This window comes from Misgurnus anguillicaudatus, chromosome 7 (assembly GCF_027580225.2).
Source record: "Misgurnus anguillicaudatus chromosome 7, ASM2758022v2, whole genome shotgun sequence".
In the NCBI taxonomy this organism is placed as follows: domain Eukaryota; kingdom Metazoa; phylum Chordata; class Actinopteri; order Cypriniformes; family Cobitidae; genus Misgurnus; species Misgurnus anguillicaudatus.
Window position 1 is genome coordinate 25,672,814 of NC_073343.2, and position 24,820 is coordinate 25,697,633.

The 24,820-nt window shown below is 35.6% G+C and overlaps 2 protein-coding genes across 5 annotated transcripts in view; one reads left to right on the forward strand and one right to left on the reverse strand.

Moving 5' to 3' along the window:
• Positions 1-5,313: 5,313 nt before the first annotated feature.
• Positions 5,314-14,283, reverse strand: dnajc27 (DnaJ (Hsp40) homolog, subfamily C, member 27). Its single transcript, XM_055172888.2, has 7 exons — positions 13,699-14,283; positions 13,267-13,349; positions 10,350-10,419; positions 9,927-10,091; positions 9,635-9,757; positions 9,327-9,487; positions 5,314-5,712 (listed from the first exon to the last, which is right to left on the reverse strand). Exons 1-7 carry the CDS (start codon positions 13,783-13,785, stop codon positions 5,580-5,582), a joined length of 822 nt encoding a protein of 273 aa, XP_055028863.1. The 5' UTR covers positions 13,786-14,283; the 3' UTR covers positions 5,314-5,579.
• Positions 14,284-14,507: 224 nt separating this feature from the next.
• The window catches only part of efr3ba (EFR3 homolog Ba (S. cerevisiae)), a 31,719-nt gene continuing 21,406 nt past the window's right edge, over positions 14,508-24,820 (forward strand). The window contains exons 1-4 of one of the 4 annotated variants that reach the window (XM_073869650.1): positions 14,517-14,778; positions 14,856-14,930; positions 23,767-23,843; positions 24,227-24,354. In XM_073869650.1, the coding sequence (XP_073725751.1) occupies positions 24,248-24,354 (107 nt within the window). In that variant the 5' untranslated portion in view covers positions 14,517-14,778; positions 14,856-14,930; positions 23,767-23,843; positions 24,227-24,247. Of the gene's footprint in view, positions 14,931-15,793; positions 16,257-23,766; positions 23,844-24,226; positions 24,355-24,820 lie in introns of those variants that run through there. The other 3 variants (XM_073869648.1, XM_073869649.1, XM_073869651.1) reach the window with 3 other exon arrangements.

Here is a 24,820-nt window from a genome sequence, read left to right on the forward strand (position 1 = left end):
TATTAAGTATTAACATCTCATTAATATTAATGCTAATAATCAACCAGTTAATAGTGAGAATTGTAAACCTTAACCATGTTAAATCCACTATTGTATTATAGTACACATAATTGTTTTAGAGTCCATACAAAGTATTTAGTTACATCAGAAGTAAATGTAATTAGATTACAAGAAAAATAAGAGTAATCCCTTACTTTACTTTTTCAAGGGAAAAGTAATTAAATTACAGAAACTAATTACTTAGTAACTAGTTACCCCCAACACTCATCACTGCACAAAACAAATTAAGAGTTTGGTTCAAAAACGCAATAAATCCATTTTGACTAATTTTGGTAAAAACGTGTTTATGCCAAGACAAAATAAAACCACTATTTTTGTCATTAAAAATTCAAAACCATAATTAGATGATATAAAATCAGATTATTTTATAGTTTTTTTAAATGCTATAAATCTATTGATTCAATATATAAATGTGCATTCATCTTTGCCATGTTACATTCCTTTAGGTGACTAGTGGTATACACTAATTAAAAAATAAACATTAATGGCATTAATCAAAACACTTATTTTGTCATATTAAGAACACATTGCTGCTGTCATGCTTGGGACGTCATCTCTGAACTTTTTTGACAGCGATCAGCTGTAAAATGTTTTGGTCCTGCTCGATTTTTGTTGGCTTCGAGTAAAATAATGTAAAGTTTTTCATAAGATCCCCTGGGGTCAATGTGTTAGCATGACAGAAGCTTCATGCTGTAAGGAGAACAAGCAACAGCCGGCATTTCATCTCCCGAGTGCCTCTTGCGTAAATTATTTGATTTTGATGACTTACGTTTCCTTCCCGTCAAAGACCAACAAAGTATTATTCTGTTTTTGTTTGCTTGTTGATCACGAAGTACAAAGTAGATGAGGAAAACTAGGATTCCATGTGTATTCAATGCGCCACCATTGTTGTTTACAATGGTTTACGTGGAATGGTGCGCTGTGATTTGTTGAGCAAATTTATTGCATTCTGCAGAGAAGGAGTGGCGTTTAGCGCGTTTTCGGAAAAAAGATGACAGAATAACACGGTGGAAATTGAATTTTGTGTAAAATTAAGAATTTACTTTTTAATACCTAATACAATACTGATTTTGGCGGTAACTCATTTTTTTAAAAATGCGTTTTGGAACCAATTTTGGAACCAAACTCTTTAAATATATTATAGTCTGATTTTCCATTCAATTTTTTTCTGCCCTAAGAAAGATGGATTGAACAAAGAAGTGTAATAAAATGTTTTTGTGTAAACAATGCGCATTGGGAATGGTGCTGTATGAATAAAACTAAATGGAAATCTTTAAAACTGACAAATAAAAACGCATAACCAGCAAGCGATTTACGACGATTTCTTTAATACAGTACAGTATATAACATAATTGGAGAAAGTAAATGCTTCTGTGCATAAAACAGAGCCACTAACTTTTTCCATAAAAGCAGTGGCCTTGACATTTATGTAAACACGCCTGAACAAACATGTTTGTTCATGCTTCTTGCTCATGCCTTTTAACATGTTTATACTCATACAAATCCATGTCATGAAATGTAACAATAGGCATAAACAATACACGTTTGATCTGATTATCATAAAATGAGGGTAGATAATGAAACATTTAGGTATAATAAGAGTCAGTACTGACCTCTTTATATTATGGGTGACATAAGGTCTGATTTGTTTAGGTACATAGTCCAACATAGTGAACATGGCAGCATCTCATTGAATGTGCTTCAAAATAAAGGAAACATAGATAACAATTTGTTGATGTTCTGTTCAGATAAATGTTTAAAAATATAAATAATAGTTGCAATATACATGTACACTCACATCACGTATACGCCTACAATTCCATAAAAAAATACAATATTTGATATACTTGCATTACAGTGGTTACCTACACAAGTTAATATACAAGGGCCAACAAATCAGTCAAGCTTTTGCATGCTGGCACATCTGGAAACTCTGCGTTTGTAACAGCTGATTCTCAGTAAAGTGTAAACAAAGACCCTTTGCCGTAGAGTATCCTGGGATCAGATACTATTCACTTTCATGCATAATACACTTACAGTAATGAATTGAAAAGTTAGCAATAATGTAGTTGTTTTATTAAACTGTGCATTTTAGGATACACTCCAAGTGTTTTTAAAGGGATAGTTCACCCAAAAATTAATGACTCACCCTCATGTAGTTCCAAACTCGGAAGACCTCCGTTCATCCTCAAAACACAGTCCAAGATATTTTAGATTTAATCCGAGAGCTTGCTGACCCTTCATTGAAAATCTACCGTATGTACGGTTTACTGTCCAGAAAGGTTATAAAAACCTCATCAAAGTAGTCCATGTGACATCAGTGGGCCAGTCAGAATGTGTTGAAGCATCGAAAATACATTTTGGTCCAAACACAACAAAAATCACGACTCTATTCAGCACCGTCCTCTCCTCCGGCTCTGCCGCGAACCGCGTGCACGAGACCAAAGTCACGTAACTGGAGTAACTGCAGTGACGCGGCTGACGTGTTATCTGGTGCCCCCCAGCTTTTTTGTGCGCCCAGGCTTCGTTTATAGTCTGAGGGCGACACATGCTGTAAGTAAAAAAAAAACCCGCAAACATGTCTGAGGATAACACATCCTCCGCATCACTGCAGTCACATGACTTTAGACTCGCGCACGCGGCCCACAACAGAACCGGAAGAGAAGACAATGCCGAACAAAGCCGCAATTCCTGCCACTTTTGGACCAAAATGTACCCTCGATGCCTCAACACACCCCAACTGACCCACCGATGTCACATGGACCACCCCGATGATGTTTCTATCACCCTTCTGGACATGGGCAGTATACCATACATAGATTTTCAATGAAGGGTCAACAAGCTCTCGGACCAAAAACATCTCAAACTGTGTTCCGAAGATGAACGGAGGTCCCACGAGCCCGGAACGACATGACGGCGAGTCATTAATGACATAATTTTCATTTTTGGGTGAACTATCTCTTTAAGTACTAGTAAACTTTACTTTCACAAAAACATATAGCAGTCTTGGCACTACTGACCACATACTGTACCATGTTTAAGTCTGTTATCACATAAACTAATTACTGCACCCAATATTTGGGTATATGTGACCCTGTCTGTAAAATCCAGCCTAAAGTCTTGTTATCGAATTATGAAATAAAAATTCAAATGGCTTAAGCTAGGTTTTCACAGGCAGGGTTGCATATTTGTGTAAAGAGCAACAGACAAAAGGTTATTAACATACTGTACAATCTAAACAGGTGAATGAACTGACGCCACTTCAGTAAGTGATATGGTATTCAAAGAGATAAACAAGAGACCTAAGCTCGGGGTATAGTCTGTTTTTTACGTGAATGCGAATGCACGCGCACAGTCGAACGCACAGCTTTGCAAAGTATAGTTTATTAAAGAGGTTTTCAAACTGTGGGTCGGGACCCACTTGTGGGTCACACAGTGGGATATAAGGTGGGTCGCGTAATTGCCGTGCCGTGGTGAATAACACCAAAAAAGTTGACAATGATTTACATTTTAAGAAAATGACAAGAAAAAAATAAATTGAAAAAGAGGTAAAATGTAGCCTGACGTTGTCATACTCAATTCTAGTCAGAATTTGAGTCTGATACCGCTCCATTGAGCTAAAATTATGAGGCGTGTCTCAACCGAAAAATGCCTCTGCACTCAATTGGATAGACATACGACCAATCAGAGCAACGGAGTGTGTGATGTTGAAATGGCGTCTTTAGCAGCCTGACCGAACTGCTAGTAATTTCGCTACAATGATACTAACATCATTGTAATTATACTAAGTCTGAGTTAGCGAAGGTACATCAACAACTACTATGTTTACAACATTTCATTTATATCACAACATTAAGTATTTACTAAGTCATACAGTAAGACTATCTCTTACCATGTACGTTAGGTGAACTTCATCCATGACGATAGCTACCCATTACGTTGGCTTGAAAAATATCGGAGCCTAGCATGTCCCTCCACTTATTCAGCAGTCACGATTCCAGGCTTCCGAAAAGAAGCTGGCAACGACCGCTAATTATATCCATCTCGTCGTGCACGCTGAGTTGCATCGCCATGATACCCATTTCAGTTGCTTCTTTAACTTTGTCCTCCATAGGAAGGACGGCGAAAACATAAACAAATGCCTTGATCACGTTTCTCTGTTACTCTTTTAAAATCAATGCTCTGTCGATATCTTTTAGAACAGACTCAATGTCAGAATCCACGGCAGCCATTTCATTGTAAACAGATTGAACACACGCGCTCTTTGGTGACGTGGTTGATACGTTACTGTTGATCATCTGTCCATCATCGTATAAAGCCCGCCCTCACAATTTGATTCGTCGGCCGGTTTTGGTATTCGCATAGTAGCTCCTCAACGGTGAATCCCCAGACCGATCTTCCCCGTTTTTCAAATCGTGGTGGGCGGGGCTAAGATCGGCTGGCACCCAGGCTAGGTAAAATGTGTATTTTTCTCATATTTCCTTTTAAAAATATGTTGATGGATCCTGGGATAGATTATGCATATTTGAGTGGGTCAAAAAATGAAAAGTTTGTACGTGTACTTGAACGTTCAATGCATGTGAATTGCAACAAAATGCAATGCATCTTCTGGGCTACATGCTAAATTCTCCTGCTGGCGCATGCGTGACCTACGTGTAAAATATATGCAGGGTTTCAAAAACTCTTCTGGTGATGAAAACTGCGTCATGCGTACTGAACGTGGCCCTCGCGTACACATAAAAAATTGACTATACATCAGCCTTTACATGTTCATGACATTGACACATGACATTGTATTCTATTCTGTAAATGTAATAATTTTCCTGTTGTTTGTGTTTTCTTTTTTCATGTAAAGCTGTTTAGCGACAATGCAACATTGTAAAAAGTGCTATATAAATAAATATGAATTGAATTGAACATGTAATACAACTTATGTAAGCTAAGATAAAGTGGAAATAAGACTGGGAATCACCCATATTTGTCCGTCTGTCCTCATAGTAAGTCTAACTAAGCAGAAAAGTTAGTAAATTAGTTATCTTTTCCCTGTATGTCTATACTGTGGGTGGACACTGTGCATGTGATCTAGGTTGAGATCTGACAGTTCAGAACATTGCAAAGATTTTGCTACTATAGCATTTAAAAGGTTTTAGTATCATTACAAAGATAGTTCCCCTAACTAAAGTTTCAAACTCATATAACATACTTTTATTATTGGGAGACCTAGCCTGTAATTCCATAAAAAGGATTTAAAAATGTCTTACAATGTTATTTGTACTGAAAATGTGCTAATAGAAGCATTTAATGCACATTAATACAGTAAAGCATAAATAAACAACATAAATAAAAAACACACCACAGCAAACTATCAAAACAGACAGACAAGCAAACAAAATTCATTACGATAACATTCTTGTGGCACACTGTAGATAAAAGAAGATCTTCTTTTTGTATGGCATATTCCAGATATATACTAAGGAAGATGTTTTTATTGGAAACCAGAGGAGATGCACATGTGTATCCTACTTGATATTCTTGAGCAGGGACGTGCGAGCATTAACCACTGCTTTAAATGCATCCTCACTGCCAGGAGCCACGCACTTGTCTGGATGTAACAGTACAGCCAACTTTCTGTATGCCTTGTTGACTTCCTCCCTACAAGCATAAAGTGAAAACAGGTTACACAAGCTCACTTTGGTTTATTTTGCTGGGAAAGTCATAAAGATCCTGATTAGGCTGGTAGGACGGAATTTAGGAATGATAATTGGATTGAAGGGAATCTCTAATGATCTGACCCACAAAATTAAACCAATCAAGCAAACATCAATTACTGCTGAAATAATATAACTAAATTGGAAATAACAGCAATTAATTGTTTGTTTTAATACAAATATTGAAAATATATATTACTATTGGAGTTATAAAATAAATAGCTCTCTGTTGCTAGAGGGCAATGTATGCCATTAGATTGTAGGAATTTCTTATAGATGAGGGAAAGATAGAGGGATTTTAGAAGGGATGACAAACTTATTAACATCAATTGGCTCTCATACCCTTCAGTAAGGTTAAGTGGGGCTTAAGGAAAGAGCCAAATCAACTTCCTAATCCAAATGCAACATCAACCGGTTTTACACTAGTGGTTCATACCAGGTGATATCTGCTATTTGTGAAACTTTGTCATCAGGTGATATCTCTTTCACAGCAATGTGACCCACATTAATATCCAGATTTTAAATACCATTTTGGAACTTTTAATCGGTCTATATATATGAATGTATTTTGAAATATTTTTTATGTAAAGGTGACATCATGCATACAGAACTGCAGATGGTTGGAGTTCATCAATTCATATTTGCTTGACTTGCACCAAATAAAATAAAACTACAAATGCCACACATACACACTGTGAATACATATATAGCAATTAACTGAAAGCACTATAGGCCAATTCCTATTTTTTGCAGCTTTTATGCTGCGTTCACACCAAATGCGAATAGAGCGTCTGGCGCAAATTATTACAATGTTAAGTCAATGTAAAGAAGATGGTTTACGCGTGTCTCGGAGGTCGCAAATGAGGTGTTTAGCGCGGTAGATGCGAATTGACGCACGAATAACGCGAATTGAGCGTTGCCGCAGAAAACACACACGTTGAAAAATCTAAACTTTGGCGGAAAATCGCACCACGGTAACCAATCAAGAGCTTGTTCTAGTAGTGACATGATTACAGGAAGGGCAGAAGTCGCAGAAGCCCCTGCCATGTGCCTGCCGCGTGAATGTCTCGAATGACTGAAGCTTAGTTTATACTAGTGCTTTGGTCTGCAAAGCAAGCCTTCGCTTATCGCGCGCACGCGCGTCTTATGCTACGTACACACCAAATGTGGGGCATCGCATTACTCGTTCTAGATTACTCGCGGGCTTTAACTTCATGTCATGCGACTTTTTCTCTCGAGTTGAATACTTTCAACTTAGGCGAAGAGGCGTTTGAGGAGAATATCGTGTTTTTTCACGGCAAACGCGCTGCCCATATTGTGTCATTCGCATCAACCCACGCAAGGAAGCGTCTGATCGCGTCTTTGCATTGACTTTCGTTGAACTCGCGTTTGGTGTGTATGCCCCATTAACAAATGGGCGAGGCGTTTATAGCTGACACGCTCACTGTTGCACTATTCTTTGAACCGACAGGGGCAATGCAAGCAATCAAGTCAAAAACAAACACAAAGGATAGAAGTCGTCCGCTGGAACAACCTTGGTACTTCTAACATCAACATCTCTTAAATATGTCTTTATTAAACATTATCATTTCATTAACGTTTTTACTAAACTAACAGTATAGACATCTTAAGGTTTGTATTTTATTCCTTGTCCAGTGGTTCATTCAATACAAATATCAGCCAAAAATTCTAAATCATATGTAAAAGATTTCGTGTTTTAAACGGCAAAGTTTCTTTACTTTACTTCCAGAGTGTCAGATAAATAGTATATGCATTGTTCGCAAGAGATACGTCACAGGCTTGCCTGCTCGGACAGAATCGCCTCGAGTTCGGTCATTTTCGGATGCGAAGCCGTGCATCGCGGTCACAAAAATTGACGTGCACACCTCCATACGAAATGCGCATGACCGCTAGAGATGCGCGGATGGGCTATTATTTCATCCGCAACCGCATCACAAAACTCATCATCCGTCAGCCATCCATCCCCACCAACGTTTCTGACCAGTTTTCAAAACCGCACCCGCCCGCCATCCGCTGACTGGGCGATGTAAGGCGCTGCTGATGACAGCCGTGAGACTAGAAAGCTCTAGAATATCAGCAGTGAACTCAGTCTCCGATCGGCGCACATGGGACAAAAATAAATAAATAAATAGCCTAAATTAAACGCACAAATTACATAGTCTGCACTGGTGTCATCCTGATTTACCACTTTGTAAAACTTATTCCAGGCAACCCTTTTCTGACCTTCTATTTCCTCCTTCGTCGGCGTTGATAAGAGCTATGTCAAAATGCGTCCTCATTTCTCCGCGCTGTTAACGATAGAACGAATGGATCCTTAACATGCCGAGGCTATCCCAAACAATTAAAACCTTTATTAAATAAAAGTGTATTAAAAAACTTTTTCTTGTCACTGTTTTAGTATTATAAGTTATGTTTTGTGTTAATATTATTCTGTTTATGTTGCGTATATTTCTAAGGTTGATTATTTGATATGCTGTTGAATAGATTAATCTACATCAATGTGTCATATTTTCTAAAATAAAATTAATTTTTTTTGATTACATATTTATTTTAATAAGTCAGAAATGTCTCCGCTGTTTTCTGCTGACAGGCGCGGTGGGCGCTACTGGGGGCACGTGCAACAGGAAGTCCTCAGAAGGCTAGACCGTCTCATTTAAGTTCTCTTTGAGAACTTCTGAGGCTGCCACCCTGAAAGACAGAGTGCTCACATTTTAAGGTTGCATGCTTAGAAGGACACAGCTAATAAGCAGTCGATCCGCCACCCGCCCGAATTTAATTAAAATATTATTTTTCGTCACGTCATCCGTCCGATCCGCGTTTAATCTGCGGAGTCCACGGCTGTAACCGCCAACCGCGCATCTCTAACGACAGCCCACTCCGCGTTGACATCATTTTTGCCAGGGCGGACGCGGCGAGTATAAACATAGCTTAAAATTTCACGCACGGCTTTCACGCGCCAATGAAGCGAGTAAACTAAAAATATTCAAGCGTCCAACTACACACGAATAACACGTTTTTGCCGCCTCTACCACGTTTGGTGTGAATCCAGCATTATTTTTTGGCAAGTACACACGTGAGTCTGTTTGTTATTGACCTTACTGTTTTGTAACACTCATGGTACAGGACAACAGTCAATATCTAACTAACCATTCATCCAGAGCAAAGACTACAGAGTACAAAAAGTCACTGGTACAGACATTATGCATGAGATTACAATTAAAAAAATAAAATTCTTTACCTATAGTGCTAATATGTGTCTCTGCCAGTGATATGCAGGATAAAGTCTCATAATTTAATAATGGGGAGCATTCAATTATAAACACCAAAGTCGGCTTTCCACCAATAATATCACTATAATTTCAATCTTACCTGTAGTCAGTCAGTATTAAAGATCTCAAGGTTATATTTTTACAAAATGTTCTTTAGGATGATCTTATGTAGAAACCAATACATCAAAAACATACTTGAGTTGGGTTTTCACAGGCAGGGTCACATATCAGTAATATAAAATAATATGCAAAATGGTGTTTCTTTTACCTTGTTGCCCCTGGTTTGACACCCAGCATGTCCCAGCTGTCTTTGCTGTTGCGGATCCGTCGGATAGTGTCGGCCTGCTCTTTTGTAAAACCGACACTGACCTCTGGAGTGGGTCGTTTTCCTCCATTCTCACACATGTCAGTTATAGAAGAGAAAAAGGCCTTTGGAAATGGACAACGGGAGATGAACGTCAGTTATTTGGATTTAAAACAGAATGGTAGAGTCATTTACTGATTTTGTGTTACTAGGTCACAATTTCCATTTCTAAAGAGCAGGTGCAGATATCAGCCACGCGTCTGATGACACACCTGAAACATTTCATTGATGCCTTCACCACTTTGTGCAGAAGTTTCAAAGTAATGAAATCCTCTGCTCTCAGCCCAAAGCCTTCCCTCACTCTCATCTACCACACGCCGTTTCGTCAGGTCAACCTATGGGAACGAACAGCACTTTATTAAAAACACAGTACATGGTTTAAGTTTGCATACTACACAGTATATATACTATGCTATGCAAGTTTACAATCAAGCAAACATACAGTATGATTATTAGAAATTATTGTAAATAAATTAAAAATACGTTTATTAAAGTTAAGTGGACCTTGTTGGCACAAACAACGAAGATGATATTTTCCATGTTGGCTTGTGAACCCATCTCCTGCTTCATCTCTGTAAGCCAGCTGTCTAGGGCGTCAAAACTTTCCCTCAGCCCAACATCGTAGACCAAAATCACCCCCTGAGAGTCCTTATAGAACTCATTGCGAACCTGTAAAACACACAATGCCAATTCCCTGCGTTATAAAGACAGACAGCCTTTTTTTTCTGTTCAAGCTAAATATATGACAACAAAAAAGCTAATGACAAAATCAGGTCCTTTAAACATGACACTGACAGCAGCTCAATACTACCACACTGTGGTCAGTGGAAAATGTACAATCCCTAAATTTAAACACAGTTTGCTCATTTGTTGAAACATTACATCCATGTTTAATACACTGACACATTAAAATAAATAAGGCCATACCTCATAGAAGAATGGATGTCCAGCCATATCAAAAATGTTTACTTTCATTTCCCTGTCCCGAACCTGAACCCTGAGGTTGTAGAAAGAAAGATGATTTTATTTCACATTGTACAGTCACTGTAATAGGATAGCATCAATATGTGACAACTGTCTTATTGATTATAGCAAATGTAATTACGGCTCAATTGTATAAAGGGGGTAGGTGTTAATAAGCTTAAGCTTCTACCTACTCCTTTTGAGCATCATTTCTATATTTTTTCTTTCTTTTTTCTCCTTTCTTGTATTGAAATTTGTTATTATGTTGATTTTTATGTAACTTAGATGCTCAAATAAATAAAGATGATGATGATGATGATGATTTCCACTGCATTACAGGGTGAATCTGAGTAATTGTGCTTTCATTTAAACAATAATTTTAATTTTAATATTTAAAACTACTTTGGCAAATTCAATGTCTGTAAACAGGTGATTCTTACAAAATCTTGGTTTCAAGATGTCAAACATGATTTTTTTTAAATACTTGCATCAACAATTTATTTATTTATTTAAAAAGGTCCAAAATGTTTCAAGACATTAATTCCTAATCTTTTAGTGACAATTTAACACAATTTTGAACATTTCTTTTGAACAAGGCCTTAAAAAAAATCTCATTACCACACCCATTTGAAACTGTCAATAACATAGCATGTTAAAATAAAAGATTCATGTTGCTATAACTGCTCAATTATGGTATACGTGTCAAAGCAGTTATGCCTTCGAAGTGCCTTACAAACGTATCAGTCCAGCAGCACGCAATTTATATTTTAATTGCACAATAATTGTTTGATCTCGATTATCTTTTTTTAATTGTTTGAATCAAAAAGTTAAATTTAAAAACTTTGATATACCTTTGATTAATTGCACAGCCCTACATGATGCCTAAGCAAGTTTCACTTAATTATATGTAATGAGACATTAATAAAGTATATTGTAATAGAAAATAATTAATGTAACATTTTTTAAATATGGAAAAATTCCTGTATCGGTAATGAGAATCAAAAAAGTTGTGTACACAATGTAAAAAAATAATAAGTTAACTTACCCATTTGAAAGATACTGGCAGATGTGTTTCTTCACACAAAATCAAACTTAAATGTAAATATCTAGCTGTGTTTAAACAGTATTTTAAAAATGGTATCGAGGATGATAAAAGTCATTTACACTTGTATCCCCACTGTTTCTTGCTTTTTATTATACATGAATATTCTGTATTCTATTCTATTCTATCTAGTTGAACACTCAATATTTTTTTCAAAATACTTTAATTTTACTCTAAGTTACAATGCGGACGCTGGTCAGGCATAGTGGGACGGTAATGAGATTTTCAGCAGAAAAAGCAATAAAAAAATTATTCTTTGTGCAAAGCAGAGAAGTACGGAAGCCGAGAGAGGCCATGCACTATTATTATTTTTGCTTGCTTGTTTTCTCGTGACCACGAGATAACAAAAGTTGTTTTCTCGTGATCTCGACATAACAAAAGTTGTATTCTTGAGATGTGATTAAAGCTTGCGTGTACTCCATAGAACGTGTTGTTTTGTTTGTAAACAGCAAAAGCATATTTTGCTAAATTAGCATGGATGAACAAATGAGATTTTACTTGGATCAGAGATCGCTCAAGCTGAAATAGATTTGTCAATATTTACAATTTTACAGTGGTAAATTTAGGGACCATCTTTACGTTACTCAATACACGTTTCTACTTTTAACAGCATTTAAATGGAATGACTGAAAGTCAACAAACAGTCACAAAACCAACGTGTTTATGTGGTTGTCAGCTAATGCACACTTTTTAGATTGTTGATATTTATTTAAATAAACTGTTAAATACTATTGACGATAGAAACGTGTACAGTATTACTTTAGAGATGGTAGCCTACCTAAATTCACGAACATGAACGTCCAACTTTATTTATATATTAAGTCTATCTACACATTAGTGTGGTAACGGCGAAGACCCCAACTCATATACATTAGCAGTCCACTTCAAAATAGAATAAATATTATGAACAGGAAATTACATTATGACATTTGGATTATCATGGCAGGATAACGAGATCGTTTTCTCGAGATCATGAGAAAATTAAGTCGTAATCACGAGAAAACAACTTTCGTTATCTCGAGATAACGAGAAATTAAGTCATGATCACGAGAAAACAACTTTTGTTATCTCGAGATAACGAGAAATTAAGTCATGATCACGAGAAAACAAGCAAGCAAAAACAACAATAGTGCATGTCCCCTCTCGGCCTCCGTAGAGAACACAAATATGTTTGTTATGATTTTTTTGTGTTACCAAATTATGTTTTATAATTAAAATCTTTACTGCCATGATGTTTCAGTGGTTTTGTGATAATGACCCACAGACAGTAAACAGGTATGAATATATGAAATTATAATTAAAAGAAATCATGTTTTTATTAGCAAAATATCCATTGTTCAAAGATGCAGCATAAACAACATAAAAGTTTTTACTATTACCTAAGGTAGTGGGTCTCAAACTAGGGGCCCTAAGATGGGACCAGGGGGGCCCAGTTAAATGACTTTATTAAATACATTAATTTATCATAAATTATGTGTAAAGAAACCTCAGCACAACATTGTATAATTGATTATGTTTTGTTTAATTAAAATTACAATTTTTGGAATGTTCTGGAATTTTCTTTTGGGGGGCTATAAAGGGATGCACCATACACGGGGGGGGGGGTTCATGCTAAAAAAGTTGAGAAACACTGACCCAAGGGATTCTTATTTTATTTAAAACATGATTATGATAGAAGTTGAAATGGAAAACGTTATGAAATTCTTGCTTACTGCTAAATGTCACATCTGAGAAAACAAACAGAAGGACTGGTCATTTTACCAAACTCACATCACTTACTTGGTTACTCCGTAATCTATCCCAATAGTGGCCAAATACTTGGGAACAAATCGCTTTTCACAGTACCGTTTAATAATGCAACTCTGTAATAAATAAAATTATGAAGATTTCTGTAAGTATCCAATTTGTTTTACATTTTTATTATCTTATTTGCATGTCCACAAAAAGTGTACAATAAGCAAACCACCTACTGAATAAACATGTAATTTGATGGTGTAATTACCAGTGTATTAGAGAGTAAACACTGACCAATAACAATTTGTGCAACACTGTTCCACCATTTACACATGAAAAACCAATCAAAAAGTCTTTCATGGGAAAAGCCTTACAATTTTACTAATATTATACCAGTTCACAAATTAATAATCTCTTGCTTGCCTCTCTTTATGCTTATATCTTTGCATATTTATAATAATAACAATCAACTCTTACCTTCCCCACCTCTGCATTTCCCAAACTGATCACCTTTACCCGTAAAGACTTCTTGTTTTCTCGCCTCTTCTGAACATTTGTGTCCATATTGCATTTGCTCCCAAACGTTTAAAGGGATTTGGAAAATATATCTATCTAATATCACGAATGACTTCGCTATGGTAATATCAGTCTGTCAACACACTGAGCAGCAGCTCGCTTAAGGCTAACAGACAGCCAGAGATAGTATGATAAAAATATCTAACGTTGCTAACAACATTTTTCTGTAAAGCGTAAACACATTCCCTACATGCTTTTATCGCCGATTAAAACAACAACTATTTGAAAGGGGAAAATTATTAAAAACAGGTTCACGTGATATGCTAACGTGCTAGCTGCCCTAGCAACGACTAGTATTTGGTCAGCTGTGTCGCTGCTCTGGTCCAAGATTGGAAACAACTGATTCAACATAATCCAGCACGTTATGAAAATAAATATAATTATGGCATGACAGCTTTTAAAGTATAGTATGCCAAATATGTCACCGATAATTCTAATAAATAAGCTTAATGTGTAAAATTAAAATAAAGCAGATACTGAAAATTGATGAGGGTTTCTATGGCGACAGCAACATTATGGGTGTGTCTGACTTCATGCGGCACTGTGAATAACATGACATCAAATTGCCGCGAGAACGATTAGGAAGCAGTGCTTTAGAATCGCTCTCGCGGTACTTTGATGTAACGGGCTGCGCAACTACGCATCAAGCTAAACATCTGAAAGCAATATGTTGATTGATTCGTCAATTAAACAACCAAACTCAAACTGTAATCTACGATATTTCGATAAAATTTTTAATTAATTACATCACCTAACAAATAAGACGATTGTTATCTGCCTAAAAAGGTTTCTTGACGAGTGATTGACAAGGGAATGCCGAGAGAGGTTGAAAAACAGACCAATAGAATGATAGGGAGTGGGTTGTTCAGGTTATTATGCCTAATAAAGACCACAGTGGATGAAACTTCACAAGTTTGTTACTGATAGTCCAGGACACATGCTGTCTACAAGAGACAAAAAGTGCTTGGAACAACCCTGAAGGTTTTAATCTTTTCTTATTAGTTATTCTGGCAAAAATACCCAGGGGATGCCGTTGCCAAGGGTCCTTCATTTATCAGGTTTCTCACATTTTCCAAGTTCAAGAAGATTGCTTCTGGACTGTGGCTCTCTGCTGGATCATCAGGTTGGGGGTGGTAAGTATTTCTGTAGGCTATATATATAATTTGTTTAGCTGTCTCCCCCATACTGTATGACTAACTTGCCAAATCTGTTATAAAAACAAGTTTCAATACAGTAGATAGTTTAAGTTTTTGATTCTAACGATAGATAGATAGATAGATAGATAGATAGATAGATAGATAGATAGATAGATAGATAGATAGATAGATAGATAGATAGATAGATAGATAGATAGATAGATAGATAGACTTTTTGAAAGAATGTAATAAAGATTAAAAGCATTAATAATAAATAGAGCAATACATTACCCTTTAAACAAATTGAGTCTTATTTTTATTGTAAAATAACAATAGCAAAAGTAAATAGTACAAAAACTGTTGTATATGTTTTCCCATCTTTGTGTTCCCATGAAAAATTCCCTGTTTTGTGTAGAAAACTCAAACTCAGCCAGATTATCACTGAGCCATTTCACATGCCAGGGATCAGACGCCAGGGTTCTCCCAGCAGGCCAGAGTTTAACAAAAAAACCCTTCATAGAAATTTTTAGATATTGTGATCGGTTTTCTAAAGCAAACAAAAATTGACGTGCACTGTAATTTTTTAATAAACTTTCTAAAGTATTAAATGTTTTACTTTGTATGTCTAATATATATATATATATATATATATATATATATATATATATATATATATATATATATATATATATATATATATATATATATATATAATTATTAATATAATATAATATAATATAATATAATTATTATAATTATTATTAATATGCAATTGTTGATGGTGGAAATAGGTAAAAGAAAAAATAGTTAACAATCAGAAACTACCACTTCTAGAGAGTGGCCAGTGGGAGGTGGTCTTCTAGTTGATTGAAGCATGGCTGCACCAATCAAACCTTTCCCCCTCTTATCCAGTGTCACACTCTCCATCTCTCTAACGCCCTCCTCATCTCCCTCCCCACTCCCTCTCTCATTGTTGAATGGTCAGGAGGTGTGTGCATGTGTTCATCTTTGCCGAGGAGGGACTGCAGGCGTGCACGAGTGTGTATTTGTGTGCATGCGTGTGTGCACCTGTGTGTTAAAGCAGCATTGTTCCTGATAGTGAGAAAGCTGTGCCGTGCTGTTTGGAAAATCCAAGGTCATTGGAGCCTAGTCACATGTTCTGTATGTGAGCGTGCATGTGTGATTGAGTGTCTGCAAGAGTCTCTCTCTCTCTCTCTCTCTCTCTCCGTCCATCTCTCTCTCCCTCTCTCTCTCTGGCTATGTGAAGAGAAAAGGCTTCAGGCAAAGAATAGACAATTTCATCAGGTTTTCCATCAATGTACGGTAAGGACATTTGTGTACTTACTGTATCTGTGTTTATTGTGTCTGTTTGTATTAGGTGCATATGTATTCATTTCCTGCCTGTATTAGGTTATGCAAAATTCATGAGCATCATGAGAGATTATGACATTGACAGCACAGTGATGCTGAAGCAACAGATTGCATGCAGTATTTTAGCTCTGCTGTGTTTATTTCAGCCGTATTGTATAGTGTGCAACTGTGCATCATTGATTTTGGCTCATCCTCACTTCTCGTGTATTTGCATCAAATACTAAAACACACATTGATCCACAGAGATACTGCTAGGAAAATACAGTAATAATAAGTGTGTTGTACATTTATATAAGCATGCATTTATTGTAGTTCTGCTTTTTGGATATGCCAGCCATGCATTGTTTCGTGAGCTGCAAGCGGTCAGTCTGTGACTTTGATTCCTCACAGCGTGGATGCATCAGAAAACATGCAACTGACTATAGAGCTTCCAAACCAGATCGATTACAAGTTTTTCCACTCAGTAAAAAAATGGCAGAAGGAAAAGAGCTTTTAGAGATTTTCATATGTTTTCATACCATGTTTTCATACCATGCATCTTTTACATTAAAGGGAGTTCAAAGTGATTAGTGGTAACACTTTACAATAAGGTTGTATTAGTTAATACATTAAGGGGCGGTTTCCCGGACAGGCATTAGACTAGTCCTAGACTAAAATAAATGTAAAATCTGTCCAAACTGAAAACAACTTGCACTGACATATCTTAAAATACATCAGTGCCCTTTGTTTTGCTTAAAAATGCAAACAAGTAATGCTTTTAGTAAGGCATGTTTGTTAAAACTAGTTATATTTCCTAATTAAACTAAGGCCTAGTCCTAAACTAACATAAAATCGTTTTTTCAACATGTAGTCATTCTTGTTAATATTAGTTAATGTGAATACAGTTATTCATGTTAGTTCATGGTAAATTAATTAATGTTAACAGTTAAAACACTTGATTTTTATAATATATGTATTAGTAAATGCATGATTAGTAAATGACCAATAACTAAGATTAATAAATGGTGTAGAAGTATTGTTCATTGTTAGTTCACGTTAGGATTAACATACAACGTTATTTTAAAGTGTTACACCTTATATCCAGCAGTGACAAATCATTCACAAAATACTTGCTAAATATTTTATCACGCTGTGTACCAGTTTCTAAAAAACTTTTAATATTACTTACATTTTAAACAATGACACGCAAAAGTATGCAACCCTGTATCACAAAATTATGTATAGTCACGTATATTTGTGAGCCTTTTCCTTGACACTGTCACGTTTTTACATGAGCGTATCACGTATTTTTTGTTTACGTGTCATTGTCACGTATTGGTTACTCAACAGTTTTTTCCAATTTTCAAACCATTGACGCTTCGGTTAGATTTGGTGTTTGCGTTAGGATGTCACTTTAAGTATTGGTTTCTGATTTATTTTTTATATTTTCTGATTTTTAAACCATTTGTCGCCTGTCGTTAGGGTTAGAGTTGGGTTTGGGTAAGGGTGTAATTTTATGTAAATCTAACCCTAAACCGAAGCGACAATGGTTTGAAAATAGGAAAAAGCAGTTGAGTAAGCAATACGTGACAATGACACGTAAACAGAAATACATTCACGTAAAAACGCGGATAATGGGTTGAAGTATAAGACCAGACATGGAAACACTGTTTTGCATTTTTACAATTCTAAATTATATTATCAACACCTTGAGTATCTTTATTATGAACACTTAGCTGATTTGAATTAAGAAATGAACAAGAATTTGTTTATAATTGGCATGTCTGGCTTTTTACATTGATAACAGCAGCGCTTGAGCTGAAAGTTTAGGCAAAACCGGATAATCCGTGTAATTCCAGCCTGATCTCATGAGAATTCGTACATATTTGACAAGTTGGCTAATTTGTATGAATTCATATGAAGTGAATTGTGAAAAAACTTACGATTATCATGAAAAAACAACAACCACGAAACCAAACCCCTAACCCCGCACCTAACCCCATCGTCACAGGGGTCAAGGCAATTCATACAAAAACTTACGAATGTGGTCATACACTCTTTGGCGATGTTTACACGGAAACGATCTGAAAAGAAAACGCAAAAATGGCATTGCGTTATTACTTTATTTCCGCGTTTATACAAGCGTTTAAGGGTGGAGGGTGGTTTCACTTTTTTGCGTTTTTAAGCCCCAAAAACGCTGTCACTGTGTAAACGAAAGACACATAATGCACTCAAAAAAATGAAATGTTTTTACGTAAAAATGGATTTACTTAAAAATATTTTGTCAACAGGTTCCACATAATTTGTTAAGTAAACTCAACAAACAATAATTAAGTTCATTTAACAAAAGAAGATTAAGTAAACTTAACAAACAACGGTTGAGTTGATTGTACATAAAAAAATTAATTAATGATGACAAAAATTTGAATAATGCCATTTTATAAACTCCACCCCTTTTATCTAATAACTCCTTAACACTGAATCAATCAATCAATCAATTATTCAATCAATCAATCAATCAATCAATCATAGTGCAGCTGCTTAATACCACTTATCATATAAGCCTCTTAATTATAACTTATCAAGTACATCACAAATATATTTGAAATGAAATGTTACATTTCAAACCATTAATTTGTTTGTTTTTGTTCTAATAATATATCAGAACAAGTTAATTCACTCATAGTTGGCCACAGGTACCTATCTAATGGTGCTACACTTCTGCAAGAGGGTGGCAGAACAACAACAATTACCCATAATACACTGCAACATCCTTAGCCAATGAGATGCCAGTATGTATTGGTTTTATTAATCTGTTAATTTTACACAACACTGTTATGTTGGCTGAACAAATAATTTTTAAGTAAAGCTGACAAGACACACCCTTTTGTTGAATAAACTCAATTAAATTAAGTTCACGTTGTTAAATTAATTTTTTTAAGTAATCGCAATATGAAAGGATTAAGTAAATCTGACAAAGGCGAAAGTTCATTTTTTTGAGTGTGTGATAAAAGCTTAACGCACAAAGATGTGTAAATCCTTTCTAAGAGTGTATGAATTAATATGAATTAGCCAACTCGTAAAGTATGTATGAATTCTTTGGAGATTGCGTTGGTAATTCCAGAAACGAGGAATATTGCTCAAGGAATGGTTTACATGGTCATTCTCAACTATTTGTGCAGATTGTTATCATTTTTAATCATCTTATGTCATATCATCAGTATGCTTATCTGCATTTTTCAAAACCTAAAACGTTTAGTTTATGTTTTACTAAGGATGCTTAGCAATCCTAAAACACCTCAAAACTTCATTAAGACATAACATTATTCTGATGCACAGTTCTGTGATTTCAGATTATTTGTATTTTTAGATTAACTAAATGTTTGTGAGAATAAACATGCCAGTGGTGAAGTTATAAAAAAGCATGCATTCTCTGGTGTAGCATGAACTTCCCTTTTCTACATCTGCCATTGTATACTCATATTCTCATGCGTTTATGCTTCATCACTGTGAAACTGCTGAAAGTGAGTGGCTTTGATATTGTGGCCTGTTTTGGGCAATCTGAGGGGATATGGGATCTGTGATGGTTGACGTTCTAAATTTAGATGCCATTTCAAGAAGCTCTAATAATTCAGGAGAACTGTATTTAGAGTGACTGCGTCATAACAAGTGAGTGAGACGATGTCTGGGGTCTGCTTTTTGTGCACTGTAAAGATAGATTTTCCATGCAACAACTACCACAGATAGAGTTTGATTCATCCACATGTGCGGTGGGTTGTATTATATGTAATTGCTTTAACAGCAACGAACAAAGCCATATTAAAATTGAATTCATTTTAGGATATCCTGCGGCTGTAAGGATATCTGATATAATAGCCGTTGTAGTACATCTAAGCCTAGTTCTAGTTCTTTATTAAGTTGATCTTCAATGTCACAGTGCCAGCTACTGTATGATGTGTTGTTTGAAGCCTATAGGCTATGTAGGGTGTTTTGGGCGACAAAGTATCCCACTTTGTGTGTATAAGGTTATCTCCTGGTTTGATTTATTGACTGTAGTTTATACTTCATTATTCATTTTGTGCTTTCTAAGCCCAAATTTTACATTTATTTGTTATCGCTTCAACATAAAACACAGCATTTGCCAGTAACTTAAATGGTATAGCACGACTTACAGCCTGAGTAAAAGTAATAATGTTAAAAGCAGAAGTTTTGGCCCTAGAGGCCAGTCAATGTCAGCAGAACCTACTAGGTGAATAATAGAGGTGGGTATACTGCCATAAAATGTATTATAAGGGGTGTAAACGAAAAGGAACAGTGAAGGTAAAATTTACCACCCTGTCAGTGATAAAATCCCAAGCTATTGCATTTTATACTTACATTTCCTGGTCAGATCAGGCAGTCGTTCCTGTAGCGCATGAAAGGAACTCATATTTATCAATTAAATCCCTTCTTCTTACACGGATAAATGATTATGTTGGATTGATAGTCAAGGATTGATGTTGGTTGGCCAATATGTTTTTTTTTGTCCGTTACCGATATTGAGAAACCAATGTGGCCAACGGGTAAATTTGAAATATCTGCCCATATATCAGCTACAGCAATATATCTGTCTATCACTAACTGCTAGTCAAGGACAAAGGATTTGTTGTTTTCTTGTAAACCCCTTTATTAATAAGGCATCGGCCAGTAAATGAAATAATAAAAAAGACTGTCCTTATTTTGCCTTATGAACTGCATTCAGTGATTTATCATAAAATATTTTTTATACAATTTTCATATTGATATTTAAAAAATATATATTGTGCATTGGGAACAGTGAGCTTACTGTCAAAAGCTATTCAATAAAAATTTATTTTTTAAGCCAGTAAAAATGGTTTTCGGTAAATGAAATAAAAAAGACTAAATTATTTTGCATATGAACTGCATTCAGTGATTTATCATAAACGCTTTCCTAATGCAATTTTCATATTAATAATGTTCACACATTTTTATATTGCATTGGGAACAGTGAGCTTATAAAACCTTTTAAAAGGGGATTTCATAACCAGTTTTTCATATCGATTAAAGGGACACTCCACTTTTTTAAAAATATGCTCATTTTCCAGCCCCCCTAGAGTTAAACATTTGATTTTTACCGATTTGGAATTCATTCAGCCGATCTTCGGGTCTGGCGGTACCACTTTTAGCATAGCTTAGCATAATCTATTGAATCTGATTAGACCATTAGCATAGCGCTAAAAAATATCCAAAGAGTTTCGATATTTTTCCTATTTAAAACTTGACTCTTCTGTAGTTACATTGTGTACTAAGACCGAAAGAAAATTTAAAGTTGCGATTTTCTAGGCTGATATGGCTAGGAAGTACACTTTCATTCTGGCATATAATCAAGGACTTTGCTGCCGTAACATGGCTGCAGGAGGAGCAATGATATTACACAGCGCTCGAAAATAGTCCCCTTGATAACCTTTAATAGCAGAGGACTATTTTCAGGTGCTGCGTAATATCATTGTGCACCATGCAGCCATGTTACGGCAGCAAAGTTCTTGATTATTACGCCAGAATGAAAGTATATTATTTCTAGCCATGTCAGCCTAGAAAATCACATCTTTAAATTTTCCGTCTGTCTTAGTACACGATGTAACTACAGAAGAGTCAAGTTTTAAATAGGAAAAATATCGAAACTCTTTGGTTATTTTTTAGAGCAATGCTAATGGTCTAATTAGATTCAATGAATTATGCTAAGCTATGCTAAAAGCGGTACCACCAGATCCAGAGATCAGCTAAATGGATTCCAAAACGATAAAACTCAAATGTTTAGCTCTAGGGGAGCTGGAAAATAAGCATATTTTCAAAAAAGTGGAGTGTCCCTTTAAAGGATGCACAGTGAGGTCACCGGTTCGTGAAATTTGCAGCAATCCACATTGTTTGTTTGTTTACCTGTCAGTTTAATAGTGATTACACATTGAGGTCATTAGTAATCGTTTGTCTGAGTGTAAAACGCTCTGGAAGTGAGAACTTTAGAGAGAGAGAGAAAGAGAGAGAGTTCACTGCAGTCTTTGCAGTGTGGGTGGAAATATAAGCGTCGAGTGTCAGGGGATTTTTTCACGCAAACCTCTTGCTTCTGTTGCTTGAGGCGTAGAGAGTGTCACGTTGATGTGTCAAAACAATGGCAGGTGGTCCGATGTGTGACTCACAGTTCAGCTTCCATCCATCCAATCACGGCGTAATTGCCCATCACGATCATAGTATACGCCAGCTTGACTGTAGGTAATTCGACAGCAGGGCTTGACTTATAGTAAACTCACGATTAGCGGCCTAACATTTACATAGTAGGGTGAATTCGGGTATAGGAATTTTTTTTGATTCAACCTGAATTCAAATATGAGATTTTAAACAAGAATTCTTAACAAATTGCCTTCTTTAAACGTCTTAAACATATATTCTTTATAAACTTAATATTTTACATTGTTTATTTTATTCTTATACTGTATGGTATGTGATATAATGCATAATTTTTATGGACTAGAATGAGCCACTGTGAGTGTTGTGTGGATTTGAATGTTGTTGTCCAAAAACTCCACCTGCTCTGGTTTGTTTATTCTCCATCATGACGAAGCTCTTTCACTATGGTAATGGTTATAACACTCCTGTCCATCCCAGGAGTCCTGCCAAGGTGTTGCGTCTGACTCATGAGCCCAGAAGGGGGGTTGACTGTGCTTGTGTGGCACTTTCCAAACTCTTAAAGTAATGAAGTCATTTTGATTTGTTATAACAAAAGGTTTGGCTTAACTTTCAAAATAAACTAAACATTGCAATTTCTTATGATCATTGTTGTATAACTGTTATTTTTGTAAATAAATAATGTGTTTAAAATTATATTTTAGCTATATGTTTATCTAACATATCTATAATTATAACAATATGAAGGATTGAGCCTCAAGTAGACACGCTATTTATATCTATTTATAAATATGACAATTGTGCGAGATGATGATTTTTGGATCACTGGAATCAAAATAACACATACTGTATTAAGCTTATTGTTTTTTCCCATTGAAGTAAAATTATGAATTGTGTTTAACCATTTGTGTTTCACGTTAAATCTTTCATAACCTCTTTTTGTGGTTTCAAATGCCAGTTCAAAAACAAATTCAAATCAATTTACCAGCACACAAGCTACAGACATTTCCTAAAGACAGATTAATGCCTTTTCCCCAAATCGACTGGCCTCACTTACTAGATTACGGCATGCAAGTCTAATTCACTTAATGTGTTGATGCAATAAATAAAGCTCACATTAAGTATAATTACGCAGGCCCTTGATCAATACCTATAACGTAGAGATGAGAAAAAATGATTCTCATCAGAAAGTGAATTGTTATCTTTTAAACAGATTACTGGTGTATTGTGTGGTTTTGTGTTCAGTTGTTATGTTTAGTTTACATGACTGCAGCTCTGATTTGCTCTTTGCTGTGTGGTTCAGGTGTTTGCGGGTGCTGTGGGGCCCTGAGACCCCGTTATAAGAGACTGGTGGATAACATTTTTCCAGAAGACCCTGAGGTAAGGGCTCATTTTCAGAGAGAGAGTCAGGTTATATAAAAACTGCTGAGCTGAGATTTCTTGTGGTTATCAGTGATCAATGGAATGATGTAGACTTTCATTGTAGACATTTATTAGTTTTAAGGCCACTGTACTGAGAGCAGATCCACCGCACAGCCTTCACACAGACATATGTTTTTTATTTGACCGGGACAATTTATAATATAGAACAGCAATTGAATCTGTCTTATCTGTTTTTTGTTGAATGCTGGGATGGATTTGGGATTTATATTACATTCAGTGGGAGAACAAAGGGAAAATTGCAATATGGAAAGTTTTATGAGAGCTTATGGCTCATATCTGTCTGGATGTGTTTCTGTTTTTTCCTGGCATTCTCTTTAAAGGATGGTTTGGTGAAGGCAAATATGGAGAAACTCACTTTTTATGCCTTGTCTGCTCCTGAGAAACTAGATCGCATCGGCGCTTACCTGTCCGAGAGACTATCCAGGGATGTGGCTCGCCACAGATATGGGTAAAACGGAAAGATATTAATTTCCCAAGAAGGCTTAACATAAAAATATACCTGATACTTCATATGGAATTGATTATGTACTGTAACAACTTGGGATGCATAACGATTAATTGCAATTAATCTATAGCAGAATAACATTCTTTAGTTTTTGTTAACATCATATATATATATGTGTGTGTGTGTGTGTGTGTGTGTGTGTGTGTGTGTACTGTGTATAATAATTATGTATATATAAATATGCACACATGCATGTTTAATTTTAAGAAAAAATATATTTATATATTAAGTACTTATATTTAAATATAATATAAATTATAAATAAATATACACATGTAAATATTTCTTAAATATATACATGCATGTGTGTGTATTTATTTATACAAAGTTATTATACACAGTTCACACACATATATGATGTAAACAAAAACCTTTATTCTGCTATAGATTAATCGCAATTAATCGTTAT

Excerpts from the sequence above, each read along its gene's own strand:
- dnajc27 (XM_055172888.2), bottom strand. The coding sequence starts at position 13,785 with ATGGACACAAATGTTCAGAAGAGGCGAGAAAACAAGAAGTCTTTACGG. Across the intron at positions 10,420-13,266 it reads ATAGATTACGGAGTAACCAA|GGTTCAGGTTCGGGACAGGG; the intron begins GTAAGTGATGTG and ends CTACAACCTCAG. Across the intron at positions 10,092-10,349 it reads GACATCCATTCTTCTATGAG|GTTCGCAATGAGTTCTATAA; the intron begins GTATGGCCTTAT and ends TGTGTTTTACAG.